Source organism: Papilio machaon, chromosome 26 (genome assembly GCF_912999745.1).
Source record: "Papilio machaon chromosome 26, ilPapMach1.1, whole genome shotgun sequence".
NCBI classification, from domain to species: Eukaryota; Metazoa; Arthropoda; class Insecta; order Lepidoptera; family Papilionidae; genus Papilio; species Papilio machaon.
The window spans coordinates 886,404-903,563 of NC_060011.1; the positions used below are offsets into that span (position 1 = coordinate 886,404).

The window sequence follows — 17,160 nt, forward strand, 5'->3', positions numbered from 1 at the left end:
CAATAATAACTTTATAAAAATTGATTATGAAATTGACTTTGTCAAATGATGACATGTTAAAATAAAGAGTAGGCAGTGTGAAATTATTTTCACCAAAGTAAAATTAAATACTGAATTTGATTATAAATTAAAGCTAGAGGCTGTGTAACAAAATTAACAAAAATGATTCCTTTATTTTATATTGAAACTTTATTTTAATACAAATGTTGTGTGGCATGTTGTACTTTTGTGTGCTCTTTGAAAGTATAATAAGGACGTACGGACAATTTTTTTTTTGTTTTGCATACAATTCTATTCCTTATTGCGAAACGATTAGTATGGTTTTTAGATATAAAGTTGCTTGAAGTCGGTGGTTATCGACAGATTTTGTAACGTATATGTCAGGCAATAGAATACAAAATAACAAAATAAAGAGCCTTAAGTTTTAAAATAAAATACCAACAAACAACAAATACTCTACTCAGGTCTACTTAACATTCTTAAGCATTGTTAAAATAACTTCATGTACATTTTCAAGAAAGTTATTAAGTAGCAGGTGCCCTGAATTCTTTTGCATTGTACTGACATAGCATTTCTTATTTGGTTTAGCTTAATTAAAATTATTTATGTTCATTCTGTTCAGGGCTGGAGAAGCGACCGCTCGTTCAGGATGTTACTCAAATTGCTCTTGTTTCTCTTTGTTGGGACGGCTCTCGGCTATGTAGATAAACGTGAGTATTAACTTAATATTTTCCTTACTTGACTATATACTTACAAAAAGTATTTAAATACTTTTAATCGGCGTTCTTTTTTTAAAATTATCTTCAATTATTTTTAATTTTCTGCGTATCAAGTTAGTGAAATTTCCGGTTTAATACCTATCTATAATGTGGGTAGATAAAGTAAAATAAAATAAAATTGAAATAAAGTTTAATGAGCCAGTTTACAATCCAATTAATTAAAAAAATAGAGACGATTAAGAATAGAAGAAAAAAAAATTGTGCAAACGAACATTGAAAATAATATTTTTTTTTTCCAGAAAGCCCACCTCAATGGAGTAATGTTTACACTGTGAAAGGCCTTCTGGTGATTCCTTATGCTGAATTACATGAACCATTTTATGCTTGGTAAGAACACTTACTATCTTTATCCAGAGGGGTATGCTAAGATCACAAACTTCCATCCTACTTTTTTTTTAATATTTGGGTTAATTTGTATTCATATTTATCTTACTTCTTATCTCATTATATCTTACTAATATTGCGCTTTTATAATGTTTAGATGGATGGATGTTTGTTTGAAGGTATCTCTGACTCAACGGATCTTGATGAAATTTGGCATACATGTAGAACATAGTCTGAAAGAACACATACGTTGCTAATTAAGTTTTTTTATAAATCCGCGCTGCCGGAGTCGCGGGCGACAGCTAGTGATTTGATAAATTCTTTAAATTCAAATAATAACAAGTTATTTGAAATGAAAATGACTTTAATTTATATAATGTGAATAAATTGGAATGTTGAAATTCCACAGATATAACTGCTCGGTTAAAGTTATTTTTATTATTTTTTAACCTAAAGATTTGTATTTTAATTCTAGTCCAGATAAAAGCAATAGAAATATTTGTTTTTTTTAACAATGATATTAAATGAAGGAATTTGTATATGTAATTAAATTTTCACCAAATGTTTATTTAGGTGTGAAGTTTCAGTTTTTTGTTTAGTGAGTCATACTTTTATATATGAAGATATGAACATATTAAATGGATTCTTACGTCAATATTTTTTCAAATATATTACAATAATTTGCAGTAAGTTATTTATAATCTTTGGTAAATTCAATTCTTGTTACTTAAGTTGACCAAAGGTTGGAAAAAAATACTGACTCATCTTTTAAAACAAATAATTACTTAGCTTGCAAATTTATCTAGATCTAAATAATATATTTAATATCTAGGTTAACAATTTTAATTATGTATACTTTTAGTCATGTTGATTTATGTTAATTTTTCTTTTATTATGAACTGCAATTTTCATAATTTTATAATTTACAATGTTATTTGTGTGGTTTATGATTTGATTTATTCCTTTAATAATATTTTATCTATTATTGGCATTTTTACCTTAAAATATTGTAGTTAAAACAATTTATATTCAAACTAGCAGGTGCTTGCGAATTTGTCACCAAAGAATACAAAAAAAAATAAGGGAATTTAAAATAATATAGCCTATAGCACCCAGGGATAGTGTAGCTCTCAACAGTGGTGATTTTTTTCATATTGTGTCAGTAGTTTTGGATCCTTTTACAAAGAAACAATCAAATCTTTCCTCTTTTTCCAATCTTACTTCTAACTAATATTATAAATGCGCATGTTTAGATGGATATAGCATTGCCAGGCGTCCGGATAAAGACAGGTAGGCTTTTTGATTGTGTGTCCTGCCAAAATAAACGGTTTTCCGGCTTTTGTTAGGCTTTTTACATTTCACAAACGAGAGTGTACCTATTAATACTGAGACAAAATCCTAAATAATATAGGGTCTGACCTTTCTACCCAAATGTCCGGCCAAACTGGCTGGTCTGTCCGGCTAGTAGGTTTGGCGACCTGGCAACCCTAGATGGATAGATGTTTGTTACAAGATATCTCTAGAATGGCTCAACAAATCTTGATGAAATTTGGTATACATGTAGAACATAGTCTGGAATAACAATTAGGTTATTAATTATGTTTTTTTCAATTCCATGCGGAGTCGCTGGAGACAGCCAGTACAATAATAAATTTAGTTGTCTGTCTACAATCTCGCAGTTAGTCTCTTATTGCAAAAGGTCTTAGAAACTTTCTCGTGTTACTCTATCTAGTGTTGGCTTAAGGTCGTTTAAAGGACAATAGACAGGGCAATGCTCTGTCTGTAAGATTATAACTCTATAAACGTTTATTAATTTAGTTAATATATTGACATATTCTGTTAGTTTGTGTTCTAAATAAGTATGTTTATAATTGTGGTTATCTTGGGGTCATAGATACTGTAACGGTTATTTACTCTCATTGGCTAAAGTAAATAGATATACATAAAGCTGTTCTTTGACCTTTACATGTTTATATTTAACTAGTCGCTCATTGGTTCCAATTTGAACGTAATTCATAATGAAATGTATTTTTTTTTTAATTTAAATATCTTTTAGTTCAGATACAAAAGTTTTTACTTCATGTATTAAAACATACCAGGTGGCCAATTTGTTTAGACCATTAATGTACGTTTAACCTTTGTGCTATCTACAAATTACGAACTTCGTGAAATCTTAAATGAAACAGTATTGTTTAGTACACAATTATTATATTTCATAAAAAAGGATAGATAATAAAACAGGAAATATAAAAAAGGAATAAAAGTGATAATTTATATTAGTTTTTTATAATGCTTTGGCAGCCCAAGATTATTGCGCTGCGCAGTGTCCTCGCTCCGCTTCATATGGTATTGGGTCCTGCGCAGCTAGCGTTGCCAGGCGTCCGGATAAAGCCGGACATAGGTAGGTTTTTTGATTGCGTGTCCGGACAAAATAAACGGTGTCCGGGTTGTCCGGCTTTTGTTAGGCTTTTTACATTTCGCAAACGAGAGTGGCCGAGCGCCGGCGACGAGAGTCGACTGACGGTCGTGTCCGGCCATTCTATCCAAATGTCTGGCCAAACTGGCTGGTCTGTCCGGATATTAGGTTTGGCGACCTGGCAACCCTATGCGCAGCGAGTCGCGCGAAGTTAAGAGCCGCCAAGATATTATGAAAAGACTTATAAATTTTTATGTTAGTGGGAGCACTGCGTCTGAGCATCTTCCGCTACGTTATGTTTAACGTATGTTTAGCCTTACTGGCTGTCGCTCGCGACTCTATCCGCGCGGAATTAAATAATTAACCTTAATTAGTACTCAATGTGTTCTTCTAGACTTTGTTCTACGTCCATGCCAAATTTCATTGAGATTTGTTGAGACTATCTGGAGATACCTTCTAACAAACAACCACACTTTCGCATTTATAATATTTGCAAGATTAGTAAGCCTATGACGGATTGAACTAATAGTCGCGATCGACCAGTTGCCCTCCTCTGATATACACAATATTTGTTAATTTATTAGGTAGGCAAAATTTGTTACATTTTGCGTAATCTTTATGTTACCGCAGAACTTAACTGCATGTGACAGTGATATGAATACATATTGACATCCCTTTCGTTCTCATTTATAAAACAGAGACAACAAGCGTCACTTTCGTGGGGTTTGATAACAATTTTCGCGTGAACATTCATCTTTGGTCTATCCAAAGATAATTAAATGGATAGCCATATGTTTCGATACAGGTTTGTTCACAGTGTGAACTCATCGTTCGATCAACACATTGTTTGACGGACGGACAATTTCAAAGAATTCTCAGTATTTAATAGGTTTGTTGACATACAATACAAAACATCCTTTATTCCTGTTTATGAACCGTTGTTATGAAAACTATAGAATTCACAGGTGCGAAGAAAAATTGCATAAAAATGTGTTGTGAACTCTATTAATAGGTTAAGTCAGCTTCAGTTGGGTTATGAAAAATCAATTTTTTTGCAAAAATATCTTCGTTGCAGGCACGATGGTAAAAATGGCAAATCTCGTATCGACTACTACGGCGGTATGGTTAAGACATATCAATTGTCATCCTCTGTCTACCCGAAATATGGCACTTCTATAAAGGTGAGGATATTTTTTTATAAAACAAAAGGCAGCAAACAAGTAAGCAGCCACCTGAATACGTCGAAATAGCTAAGCTACTGCTAGCAGTAGATATCTGCAATTGCAGATGCGTTGACCATTAATCGACAGAGGAGGGGACGCACAGAAAAACGAGATATCTTCTTCCTATTTCCGATAAATTCACTTCACCTTCCCATCCTGTCCTTATAATAAAAAGGTTCGGAAGGGAAAGAATAAGTAAATGTTTCAATTTCATGATATTCTACAGGTTGGATCACAAACAGAGGTAGATCCCGCAACAACAATATTTGTTGGGTGCACGAATTGGCCGGATCGACCGGCAATATCACGACCACACAGAAGACAGGCGTGAAGTGGAAGTAATTCCGCGTTTCGTCTGATGAATGTGGTGCAGGAGGCCTAAAATTAGTCCTCTTTCCCTTTCCACCCTTTTCTGTTCAGGAAAGGATGGGAAGGGGAAGTGGATTTAGTGGAACAGAGGACGCATAGGAAGGAGAAATATATTCTTTCTGTGCGTCCCCTTCTCCGTTGATTAAAGGTAGGCAACGCATCTGCATTTGCGGATGTCTATGGGCAACGGTCACCTCGCTATTGCGGCGAATCTAGGTGGCCGTTTGCTCGTTTGCCACCTTATTATATAAAAAAAAAAACCTGGACCTAGGTTACAAATTCAGTGTATAACCACTACGCCACCGATGGTCTTAGCTCTTAGTATATTCTTCTCTTGCAGGTGGCTCCTGTGACAACAGAGAAAGAGTTGAACAAAGAAACATGTCTTCAAGTGAATGGTACAGAAGATCAGAATGTCAACATTCAATCAGTACTTCCTGATATGACGGACTTTAAGTTTGTTGGTAAGGAAATTTGATTACAGTTTCACTCAGAGTTCAATTGTCCTTTAAGCAGTGTTTTAGTGAAGATTTATAGAACTGAATCTATGCTAAGGAGTAGCTTTTAGTGATCATTCAATTGCGGCTTTAATTACTTATTATCATGTACTAGCGGTCGCCCGCAACTTTATCAAGGCAGATAAGAAATAAAAGTAGCCTATAACATGACAGACGAATGCATCATGTGTACGGAATATGTTTTTTTTTAGATAGTACATACAGCTATTCCAATTTAATTAATATATATAAATATTTATTCAGGTACAGAGACAATGCAAGACGCGGATACATCTAAATGGCGTATGGTACAAACTATAGGTGACAAAGTGAACAAATATACAATGTGGGTTAAATATAAGAAGAGCCTTCGTGGTGATCCATTGCCCATTCCGGTTAGGTAATACATCTGTATATATCGTTATGATATTAAGGGGCTGATGGGCTGTGGAAGCGTGGGTGTGAATTGATTGAATTTGTTAGTGGAGGAAATTTCTATTCTGTATTTTTCATTTATCTATTACTCATTTTTGGACTTGTGGTTTGACTTTTAATACAAGGTCAAATATTTTACAGTCTACTGTTTATTTTAACGGAATTCAAATGAAATTTTTGAGAGAAACTTTTACAGAATTTTTAATATCTCCATCCTTTTCCCATTTCAAGATCCCTCCCTGCAATACCACGTTGAAGTTATTCCAACTATAGTCTAATGATTGTGCGTGTTGGAAGACTCATTTTACTCCTCTTTCCCTTGTCTTGTTTCTTATGGAAAGCATGGGGAGGGGAAATGGTTTTGACGGAGGAGAGGACTCATATGAAAGGGAAATATGGTATTTTTTTGTGTCTCCTCAGATGATTACAGATAGGTAAAGGATCTGTAATTGTGGATGTCTATAAGCCACTATTCATTTAGCCGCTTGCTAATTTGCTACCTAAGGAAAAAAAAATTGTAATTTTTTTGGAGATTTTAAAAGTAAATTTCAGTTTATCTTTGGTTTTTTTATATTATAAGGTGACAAAAGAGCTATCCACCTGGTTCACTTAAAATAGCGAAGCGACCATTGTCCATAGACATCCGCAATTACAGATGCGTAGCCTACCTTTAATCAACGGAGAGGACGCACAGAATGGGAATATTTCCCCTTCATATGCGTCCCCTCCTCATCCTTACCTAATAAGAAAAGGGGTGGGAAGTGAAAGAGGACTAAACTTAGGTCTCCGGCACTACACTTATCAGACTGTATTCAGTCTTTTGTGTGGTTGTGGTATTTCACCAGATGATGCCTATTTATAGATGTTGTTGTTGCTGGTGACTACCACTGTTAGAGTGGCTAGTTAAGTTAAGGTGGATTGAAACCATGTATATTTTTGATGTGAAACATCTATAGGCTCACTTGTAAACCGAATTGTTGGCGTGGCGACGCTTGCCGTGGCGACGGGTCGCCACGCTATACTGAGGTATACATATATATATTATCTTTTATGCATATTACTTGTACACACGATGTTTCACATCTGCCAGGCGTCCCATGACGGCTCACATTTTTTTTAATACTGTTTTTCTTTACAGGTATGAAATGAAAGGTTTCAACTCTCTGTTAGGTTCCCACTACGACCATTATTACTTGGACTACAGGGATTATAATGTTGAAGATATTGACCCCAATGTCTTTGACGTTGATCGTAGTGAGTATAACATTGTTATCTCTGTTTTTTATTAATAGAGTGAAAGGGATGGTGATATTTTTTATTGATATGTTGTCATCCTGAACGTTATCTTTGAAAAAATAAAGACGTTGAACAATCTTTATGAATGGAAGGGCTATAAGTAGTGTTATTTTGTGCCTACTTGATTAACGCCATTTTGACGCTGATAGTTGCTGTTGGTATTAGTAGTTAAGATTCGAACTAAGAATATAGATAGTACTAGCAATCGTTCAGGAATCCGTCCGCGCGGAATTTAAAAAAAAAACATAATTATTAGCCAATGTTTTCTTCTAGACTATGTTTTACATCTAAGTAAAATATCAGAGAGATCTGTTTAGCAGTTCTGGAGATTTGTAACAAACATCCATCCATACATCTACATGTTCGCTTTTATAATATTAGTAAGATTAACAGTCAGTAACAAAAACAGACGTTTTCAAGTCGGAATAAAGCAAAATTGTTATTTCCAAGCAAGGACCCTTCCATTTATAAAGATTTAGGATTTATTTTTATAATTTTTTTTGTGGTATAAATAATACTTTATTTGTTTTATTTATAGATATGAAATGCACTTCGTTCCCGGGACCCGGATCTCGTCACTTCGCCACATTCAACCCGATGAAGGAATTCGTGCATCCCGTACACAACGCGCACGTTGACAGCGAGTTTGACAGGTGACAGTGACACTGACACTGACACGTCTGTAGTGTTTTATAATCTTTGACATTTATCATTCAGTCATAGAGTATGCCAAGAAAATCACTTAAAGTTTTTTTTTAATTTTATAGACTTAAAATTACTGATTTGTCAATTGATAATTTAAATTTTTTGAAACTAGCTATAGACCGTGAGTACGTTCACGCGGAATTAAAAAAAAACATAAGCCTATGTTTTCTTCTAGTTTTTGTTTTTACATCCGTGACAAATTTCATCTTTCGATAATTTCATACAAACATCCATCCATCCATCCATCCATCCAAATATATTAGTAAGATAAGAAGATATTAATGATAATTGAGTGTTAAAAATATAATAAGGAAATGCAAAATGTAACTTTTCTTGTTGCAATGTGAACAGGTTCAAGACGAAACACAACAAGAAGTACGCCAGTGAGATAGAACACGTGAAACGTCTAAACATATTCAGACAAAATCTCAGGTAAATATTATTATTACCTATTTTTACATTACACATTCACACGAAAAAAATAATTGTTAATTTCCTTTCAATTGTATTTATTTTATTGTATACTAGCTTTTACCCGCAACTCCGTCCGCGCGGAATAAAAAAGATGCACACAAGATAAGAAAGTGTCCTATGTCCGTCTCCAAGTTCTAAGCTACCTCTCCATCAATTTTCAGCTAAATCAGTTCGACCGATCTTCAGTTATAAATAGTGTAGCTAACACGACTTTCTTTTATATATATAGATTAACTTTTTTTTTTGTATTTTTGATTGGTTTTTTCTTTCCGGTGTATTATCAGATATATTCACTCGAACAATCGTGCACGTCGTGGTTTCACATTAGCTGTGAACCATCTCGCAGATTGGGCGGAGGATGAACTCTCTGCATTAAGAGGCAGGAGATATAGTGGACCTAATCCATTAGGTGAGTGCTAACATCAGCTCACTATACATCCCCACTGAGGGGCTTAGAGCCCTTTTTTTTTTTTTTTTTTTTTTTTTTTTTTTTTTTTTTTTTTTTTTTTTTTTTTTTTTTTTTTAAAGAGGGGAATGCTTTATGCATACGACATGCCCCGGGGGGGACACGAAGTTATGCGAGATTCTCTCCCCTAGTGGGAGCATACCCGCTAAACCACCTCTGTTCCTCCTGCGCATTGGTGACGGGGCTACGGGCACGCTTTCGCACTCCTCCGCGGCCCCGTCTGCGCTAGCCGCCGAAGCAGCTCCACCACTGGGGTGGGTGAACCCACCATCCATCCTTTAGGGGAGGCGCGCCGGAACGATACGCGCCATCCTCCTTGCCCTTCGAAGCGGGTGACAGGTCCCCCCGAACCTGCCACCACGGGGCTATGGAAGCCGGAGAGACGAGGTTTTACCCCCGCCTCCCCAGCCACCATCGGCGGGTCCGATGTCGGGCCCCGCCGTTGACCCTACGGGCCGCGGAGGGGCTGGGTATGCCAGTACCCCTTCGCGGCCCCACCATACACATCCGGCCACGAGGGCTGCAGGGGGCAGGATAAACCAGTACCCACCCGCACCCCCCGCGGCCCCACCTCCTGGCATGCTCCGAAGCGGACCCCACAGTCCGCCTCTGGCAGCCTCCTCCGGGTGGGTCGGCCCTGCACGCTAGACCAGCCCAGTCCGGCCCAAGACAGCCGGTCCTGCACGCTAGGCCGACCCTGGTTCCTCTTAGCTTCACCGTGGGAGGCAGCCACGGTTACTAGAGCCCCACCGCCACGACAAGGCGGGAACCGTTGGTGGGGAGGGGCTTAGAGCCTACCCTAAGTTAGGTGTGACTAGGACATAGTCAATTCAGGCCAAGCGCGAGTTGACTTCACACATATCTTTAACCCTTAATAGCCTGATTTACGGAAGTGATTTTTTTGGAAGTAATATTTTGGAAGTAATATGTCATAGATAAAATAAAACAATAATGACATTTGATTTTTTTTTCATTTCGTTGGAAAGAATAATATACAACAGTAAAATACGTACAGCCAACCTATAAAAAAAACTAATAGTAATGTGAACATTCGGTTTAAAAGGTTGGTATCAAAATTGAAACTCTAGGTTATTAAGGGTTAAATTTTTGATGTAGATGTTTTCTTTCACCGTATATATTGAAGGGAATTGAGAAATACCGTTACCACGGCAACACATTTTTGTCTGTTTCTGGCTTAACTTTTTTTTTGAATTTACTTACTCCCTAAATGTAATGGTGTGAAAATATATATACTAAAGCGTGTCGTAAATATATAACTTTTTATTACAATAAGAATTATAGTCAATGCTGGCCAAGTGCGGGTTGACTTTCTTCTCAGATATGTGCAGTATCACGATGTTTACCTTCATTTTATATTTTGAAGGGAAACTATCGAAGGAAAACTGTCTAGGTTTTTAAATATCACTTTATTGGGAGCTTCAGCTAAAATAAAACTACGTAAATTAGACATAATATAGAAGAAGCATCAAACTCTAGTACACCGGTTATAATGACGTCTACTTCACCAACAATTTCAAATATTCATTAAGTTCTAGTACTCGCTTGGAATTTTATTAGCGTAGAAATTAAAAAAAAATTAGCCTATAACTGGAACTAAATCTACACTAAAGAGTAGCATTTAGTGATCATTCAATAGCGACCTTAATTACTAATTATTATGCATTATCTGTCGCCTGCGACTTCGTTAAGGCAGAAAAAAAACTAGTCTTAAACATGCCCACGTACATCATCAAAATAGGTCCAGCCGTTCCGGAGATTACTTGGAACAAACATCTTGCGAAAAGACATACAGACAGACAGACCAAAAATAAATTGTTTTTCTTTAACAGCAACGTAAATATATTAAATATCAATCCGGTTATAACGACTTTGTATCAGATAAATAAATTCAGTCGTTTTAATCGGTTTAAATGACCGTCATTATAACCGATTGCAGGTCTTCAGTTCCCGTACGGTGAGACGGAGCTGGAGGAGATGAGTGTGAAGTTACCTCCGGAGTTTGACTGGAGATTGTTTGGAGCTGTGACACCTGTTAAAGGTAAATTATGTCTAGTTTTTAATTAATAATCACACTAACTGTTGGTTTCTGAGATCAGGAGGATGTGAGGATCAGGAAACGATGTGAAGGAGGATTTGATGGAGGAGGAGATGCATAGGAACGTTAAATATTGCCTTTTTGTCGTGGATTGAAGGTAGGCAACGTATCTGCAATTGCGAATGTCTATAGGCAGAGGTCGCTTCGCCATTTCGGCGAATTCATGTGGCCGCTTGCTCGTTTGCCACCTAGGTAATATAAAAAAAAAAAGATGGATGTCTTAATAAATCTTGATGAAATTTGGTATACAAGTAGAACGTAGTCTTCTTAAGTTTTTTTTTACATTCCTTGCGAATGGAAACGCAGGCGACAGCTAGTAATCTATAATAATACAAGCTGTAACCTACGTATCCGTACGCGAAGAATTAAAAAAAAAAACATATTTAGTAACCTATGTCTTCTTTCAGATTATGTTCTACATGTATACCCAATTTCATCAGCATCCATCCATCCATTCAATGTAACACAAAATCTTAGTAATCATTGAATATTTTTAGATTATCCTTATTTATGGATTAGTATGATTGTGTAGACCAGTCAGTGTGCGGGTCGTGCTGGTCCTTCGGTACTGTGGGTGCAGTAGAGGGAGCTCTGTTCCTGCACAATGGTGGACATCTCGTGAGGCTCTCGCAGCAGACCCTCATCGACTGCTCATGGGGGTATGAATTTAACATATAACTCCCAACTCAATATACATCCCTACTGAAGGGCTCGGAGCCTACCCTAAGTTAGGTGTGACTATAATCCGGTCGCAGAGCACGAAGAATTTCGTACAATGACCTCTCTACCTACTGACAGAGGTTACAAACGTTAGTGCGGTTTACATGAATTATTTGAAGGAGAAAGAAAATTTACCAACTTATAAAATATAGTTATTATTATTATATAAATTAATTATTTAGATTTAATAATACAAGTAATGAAAATCTAGACAAGTATCTAATAATAAAAAATCAAAAATCAGAATCTGATTCCTCTGTTTCGGAGTAACTGTTTTCCGAAGACGTCGCGCCTGTCACATTTATTACAAAAGAATCAACAGTTTTGTCAACATTATCATCTAGTCTAGCTAATTTCGATTCCTCTTATTAAAAATTAAACTTATAGTCTCCAATAAAAGGTTTACAATCCCTGAGGACGGCGTCCTTTGTTTATGTGCGAGCGAGACTCATTGTATTTACGCGGGAGTGACAGAGACAGGTAATGCGAATTCAATGTACGAAATTCTTCGTGCTCCGCGACTGGACTATAGACCATAGTCAATGCAGGCACAGTGCAGCTTGACTTCACACATATCATTGAATTTCTTCTCAGATATGTGCAGCATCACGATGTTTTCCTTCACTGTAAGAACGTCAGATAAATGTACATACGTAAATAAACAAGTTTTGTCGATTGAGAACAGCGCCATCTAGTTATCCATACTAACATTACTACATTTAAGTTGAGTACAGCGCCATCTAGTAAACAGCCTTAATAATAATACGAATTTTTCGAAAACAGCGCCATCTATCGAACAATAACACAATTCTATTTTTTATCCTTTTTAATGTTTGTTTTAGTTACGGCAACAATGGCTGCGATGGAGGTGAAGACTTCCGCGCCTATCAGTGGATCATGAAGCATGGTCTGCCCACTGAAGAGGACTACGGAGATTACTTAGGACAGGTACAGCAGTACTCAGAGTTGTTATTTACAGTTGAAAGTGGTAAAGCGAGAATCTAAAGGCTTTGATATTTGTTTTTATATGTTTCTCTTTCTTGATTTTGTCCCTTATGGAGGTCGTTCGGTCGGACAATGATTCTCGCTTAGAGTTTTGTCGCTTCTACAGTTCTCGCTTATCCAGGTTTTGACTGTATAATTAAGTTAGTCTCTTAGTTTAGGTTTTAGTTTTTTTTTTTTTTTTTATTTAAAGTTATTGTTTATGTTTAAAATTAAAACTATTATTATAAAATTAATTTAATTTTATTCTAAATACATATTTAAAGACTAGTTTCCATAACTGTAATATTTTTTACTATAAATAAAACTAGCTGTCGCCCGCGACTCCGTCCGCGCGCAGTGAATAAGCTTATATGACACGTTCGTAGATTTACCATAGCAGGGCCATCTATTGATTACTTACTCAACCCAGTCGAAAGGTATCGACATCTGTTAGAATCATTTGGAGTTAACAGATAATTGTGACTGTCAAATAATAACAGACAAATAATTAGCAATAAATTAAAATTGCGACTATAATTTGAGATTTAAACTATCCTATCTCTCAAGTTGGATCGAACTGCACATGGTGTGCGAATTTTATTATAATCGGTTAAGTAGTTTAGGAGTCCATTGAGGACAAACATTGTGACATGAGATTTATATATATTAAGATAGTTTAACCGAAATATAATATATTTTATTTTAAACATAATAAAAATCAATTTTAATTAATAAATATTTAATATTTCAGGATGGTTATTGTCACGTTGATAATGTGACTTTAGTGACATCAATCAAAGGTTGGGTAAATGTTACAACAAACAATGAGAACGCACTACGTGTAAGTAACAACAATCATCATCATCATCAGCTCACTATACATCCCCACTGAGGGGTTCACAGCCTACCCCAAGTTAGGTGTGACTAGGACATAGTCAATTCAGGCCAAGTGCGGGTTGACTTCACACATATCATTGAATTTCTTCTCAGATATGTGCATCATCACGATGTTTTCCTTCACTGTAAGAACGTCGGATAAATGTACATATGTAAATCGAAAATCGAAAAACACATTGTTACATGACGGGATTTGAACCCAGGACTTGTAAATTGCAAATCAAGTGCTTAACCCCTGAGACACCGACGCTCTTTAACAACATTATACTTGTAATTAACTAATAGTGGGTTTCTGAGACCAAAATTTGAAACATATTAAATCTATTTTGTTGTTTTTTTTTGTTTTCAGTAACCCACGATAAGAAATTGAGAATTTAATATGATTTTGTTATTAATGAAATTTAGGATAATTTACAATTAGCAAAAGAATTGAAATTAAAAAAAAATTCAAGTCGTGTCACTTTTTAAGTAAATTTCGTTACATGATAGAGACGGAAGATGTAAATGTATGGTAGTGAAAGAGAGATAGATACATTTTTGTCATATTGTTAAATAATATGCCTTCTAAGGTACTAGTTGATGTTCGCGACTCCGTCCGGAATTGTTCTTCCAGATTGTGTTTTATATTTATGACAAACTAGCTTTTACCCGCGACTCCGTCCGCGCGGAATAAAAAAAATGCACACAAGATAAAAAAGTTCCTATGTCCATCTCCTAGTTCTAAGCTACCTCCCCATCAATTTTTAGCTAAATTGATTCAGCCGTTCTTGAGTTATAAATAGTGTAACTAACACTACTTTCTGAATATATATCGTGAGGTGAAAGGCTATTTGTTTTAAACGACATTTTTTGCGATATTAACTTATATATATATACAGAATCAGGGAATTTTTCTGATATAGATTTCATCACGATCTGTTGAGTTGTTTTGGAGATATCTTCAAACATACATCTTAATTTTCGCATCTATATATATAAAAGAAAGACATGTTAGTTACACTATTTATAACTCAAGAACGGCTGAATCGATTTGACTGAAAATTGATGGGCAGGTAGCTTAGAACCAGGAATAGGACATAGGATAATTTTTACCCCGTTTTATATTTTTTATTCCTCGCGGATGGAGTCGCGGGTAAAAGCTAGTTTATAATATTAGTAAGATATCTAATTGTTTTTTTTTACAGTTGGCGATATTTAAACATGGACCAATATCAGTTGCTATTGATGCATCCCACAAGAGTTTCAGTTTCTACTCTCATGGTGTTTACTATGAACCTAAATGGTAATATATATATATACTACTAGCTTTTATCCGTGATTCCGTATGTAAGGAATTAAAAAAATAGTAAAAAAAAATGTGATCCGTCATGGGACGCCTGGCAGATGTGAAACATCATGTGTGTACATATATATATACAGTCAAAACCGTTTATGGCGACATCGTTTAGAACAACATACCGGTTAAATTGACCAAAATCAAAGGTCCTGGCTGAATGTTATATACATATCTTTCCTATTAATACCTGTCACCGGTTGTTACAACTATCGGTTTTTACGACTCAATATGAGTAGTCCCTTCGATGTCGTTATAACAGATTTTGACTGTATATAATATATATATATATATATATATATATATATATGTATACCTCAGTATAGCTTGACGACTCGTCGCCACGGCAAGCGTCGCCACGCCAACAATTCGGTTTATAAGTGATCCTATAGATGTTTCACATCAAAACTTATTAAGTATGTGTTGTGTGATTATGTTCTACATCGATGTCAAATTTCATCAAGATCCGTTGATACCTTCTAATAAACATCCATCCATACATCGATACATCTATCCATACATTCAAACATTCGCATTTATAATAAAAAAGCTCAGAAAATATTTATTACATTCATTGTCATAAATTCTTTTCTCATTACTGATTTAATTATACTTTCTTTAAATTTATTTTAATTTTAATTATCATAACTTATTTACTTTTATTTTATATTAATTTAAATTTAAATTTTGGATCTCACAGTCAAATTATTTTATATAATTTTGTGGGACATAGTTCTATTTTAGGTTATCATTGTATTAAAAATAAATAAATAAATAGACAATAATAATAATATTAGTAAGATTACTTAATATTTATTAATAATTTTATTCGACTGGTAATAATTTTTCGAATTCTTTACATTTTGGAAGCAACCATTTTGTTTTTAAATTTACTTTCACAAGATAAATGCATTTTGATGTAATTTTTTTTTTTTTTTACAGTAAAAATAAGATTGATGAATTAGACCACGCTGTCCTGGCGGTGGGTTATGGTGTGTTGAATGGTCAGAAATATTGGTTGGTCAAGAATTCCTGGTCCAATTTGTGGGGCAACGATGGTTATGTACTTATGTCGTCTAGAGATAACAACTGTGGTGTGGAAACTGCACCCACTTATGTACTCATTTAAGATAAATTCAACTCTATCTTATTGTAATAAGGCTTAGATTGCAATGATTGATAGTCGAAGGTTTTTGAGACCAAAAACCTTGTATGAAACAGATTCTATTAGCTAAGTCTTTTTTATTAAATAAATGAGATGAAATATGTTTTTTTTTACAGATATTTTGGTCTCAGAAACCGACAATTAATATTAATTATGAATCTCATATTTTGAATATATTTGTTTTTAAATGTGTTTTTTCTGGTTTGTAATAAGAATAATACCAAGTAGGTTGTAATGTATTTTATTTTGGTAACAGCGCCATCTATTGGGATAGTTTGGAATTGGAGCAATTACTTTAGTTTGGAATTTCTATAATAGATGGCGTTGTAACTAAATTGTAATAAAACATCTGAATGCAATAAACCTTAAAAGTAAATTGATTCTTGTAGTAATCTTAGAGGTATTATTAAATAATTTCGTTATTACAGAAATAGTTTGATTTTCAAGTTCCAACTATTATTATAAGCTTTTTTTTTCCTTGTTCATGACAAAAGTATTTGAACATTAGTTTTTAGGAAGTAAATGTGTTTTTATACTTTGTTTTGGTAAACACTGGCTGTGTAGTGAATAAAGTTTAAAACGGAATTTGTGTTTTATTTGTATTATGAAGTTTTTCATTTTATTGTTAAAGCAATCTTACTGCTTACTAATATAAATGCGAATGTATAGATAGATGGATGGATGGATGTTTGTTTGAAGATATCTCCGAAACGGTTCAACGGATCTCGATGAAAATTGACACACATATTGAACATAATCTGGAAGAACACATAGGTTACTAATTACGTTTTTTTTTTATTCCGCGCGGACGGAGTCGCGGGAAATAGCTAGTACATTTAATAAAAAAAAAAACTCAATCAGATATGCGATTTCACTGTTATATTTTGTCATCTAGACTTATCGTTGGTTTCTAAGACCAAAATCCCTATAAAACATTGTTATCTTTGTTTTATCACAAACT

The 17,160-nt window shown here is 34.9% G+C and overlaps 1 protein-coding gene across 1 annotated transcript; it reads left to right on the forward strand.

Annotated features, from left to right (window-relative positions):
* Positions 1-239: 239 nt before the first annotated feature.
* LOC106717767 (digestive cysteine proteinase 1) lies at positions 240-16,242 on the forward strand. Its single transcript, XM_045684404.1, has 16 exons — positions 240-535; positions 623-710; positions 1,019-1,106; positions 4,595-4,700; positions 5,452-5,575; positions 5,873-6,008; positions 7,182-7,297; positions 7,878-7,992; positions 8,396-8,476; positions 8,803-8,927; positions 10,942-11,043; positions 11,633-11,759; positions 12,663-12,768; positions 13,556-13,645; positions 14,886-14,983; positions 15,977-16,242. Exons 2-16 carry the CDS (start codon positions 650-652, stop codon positions 16,161-16,163), a joined length of 1,662 nt encoding a protein of 553 aa, XP_045540360.1. The 5' UTR covers positions 240-535; positions 623-649; the 3' UTR covers positions 16,164-16,242.
* The last annotated feature ends 918 nt before the right edge of the window (positions 16,243-17,160 follow it).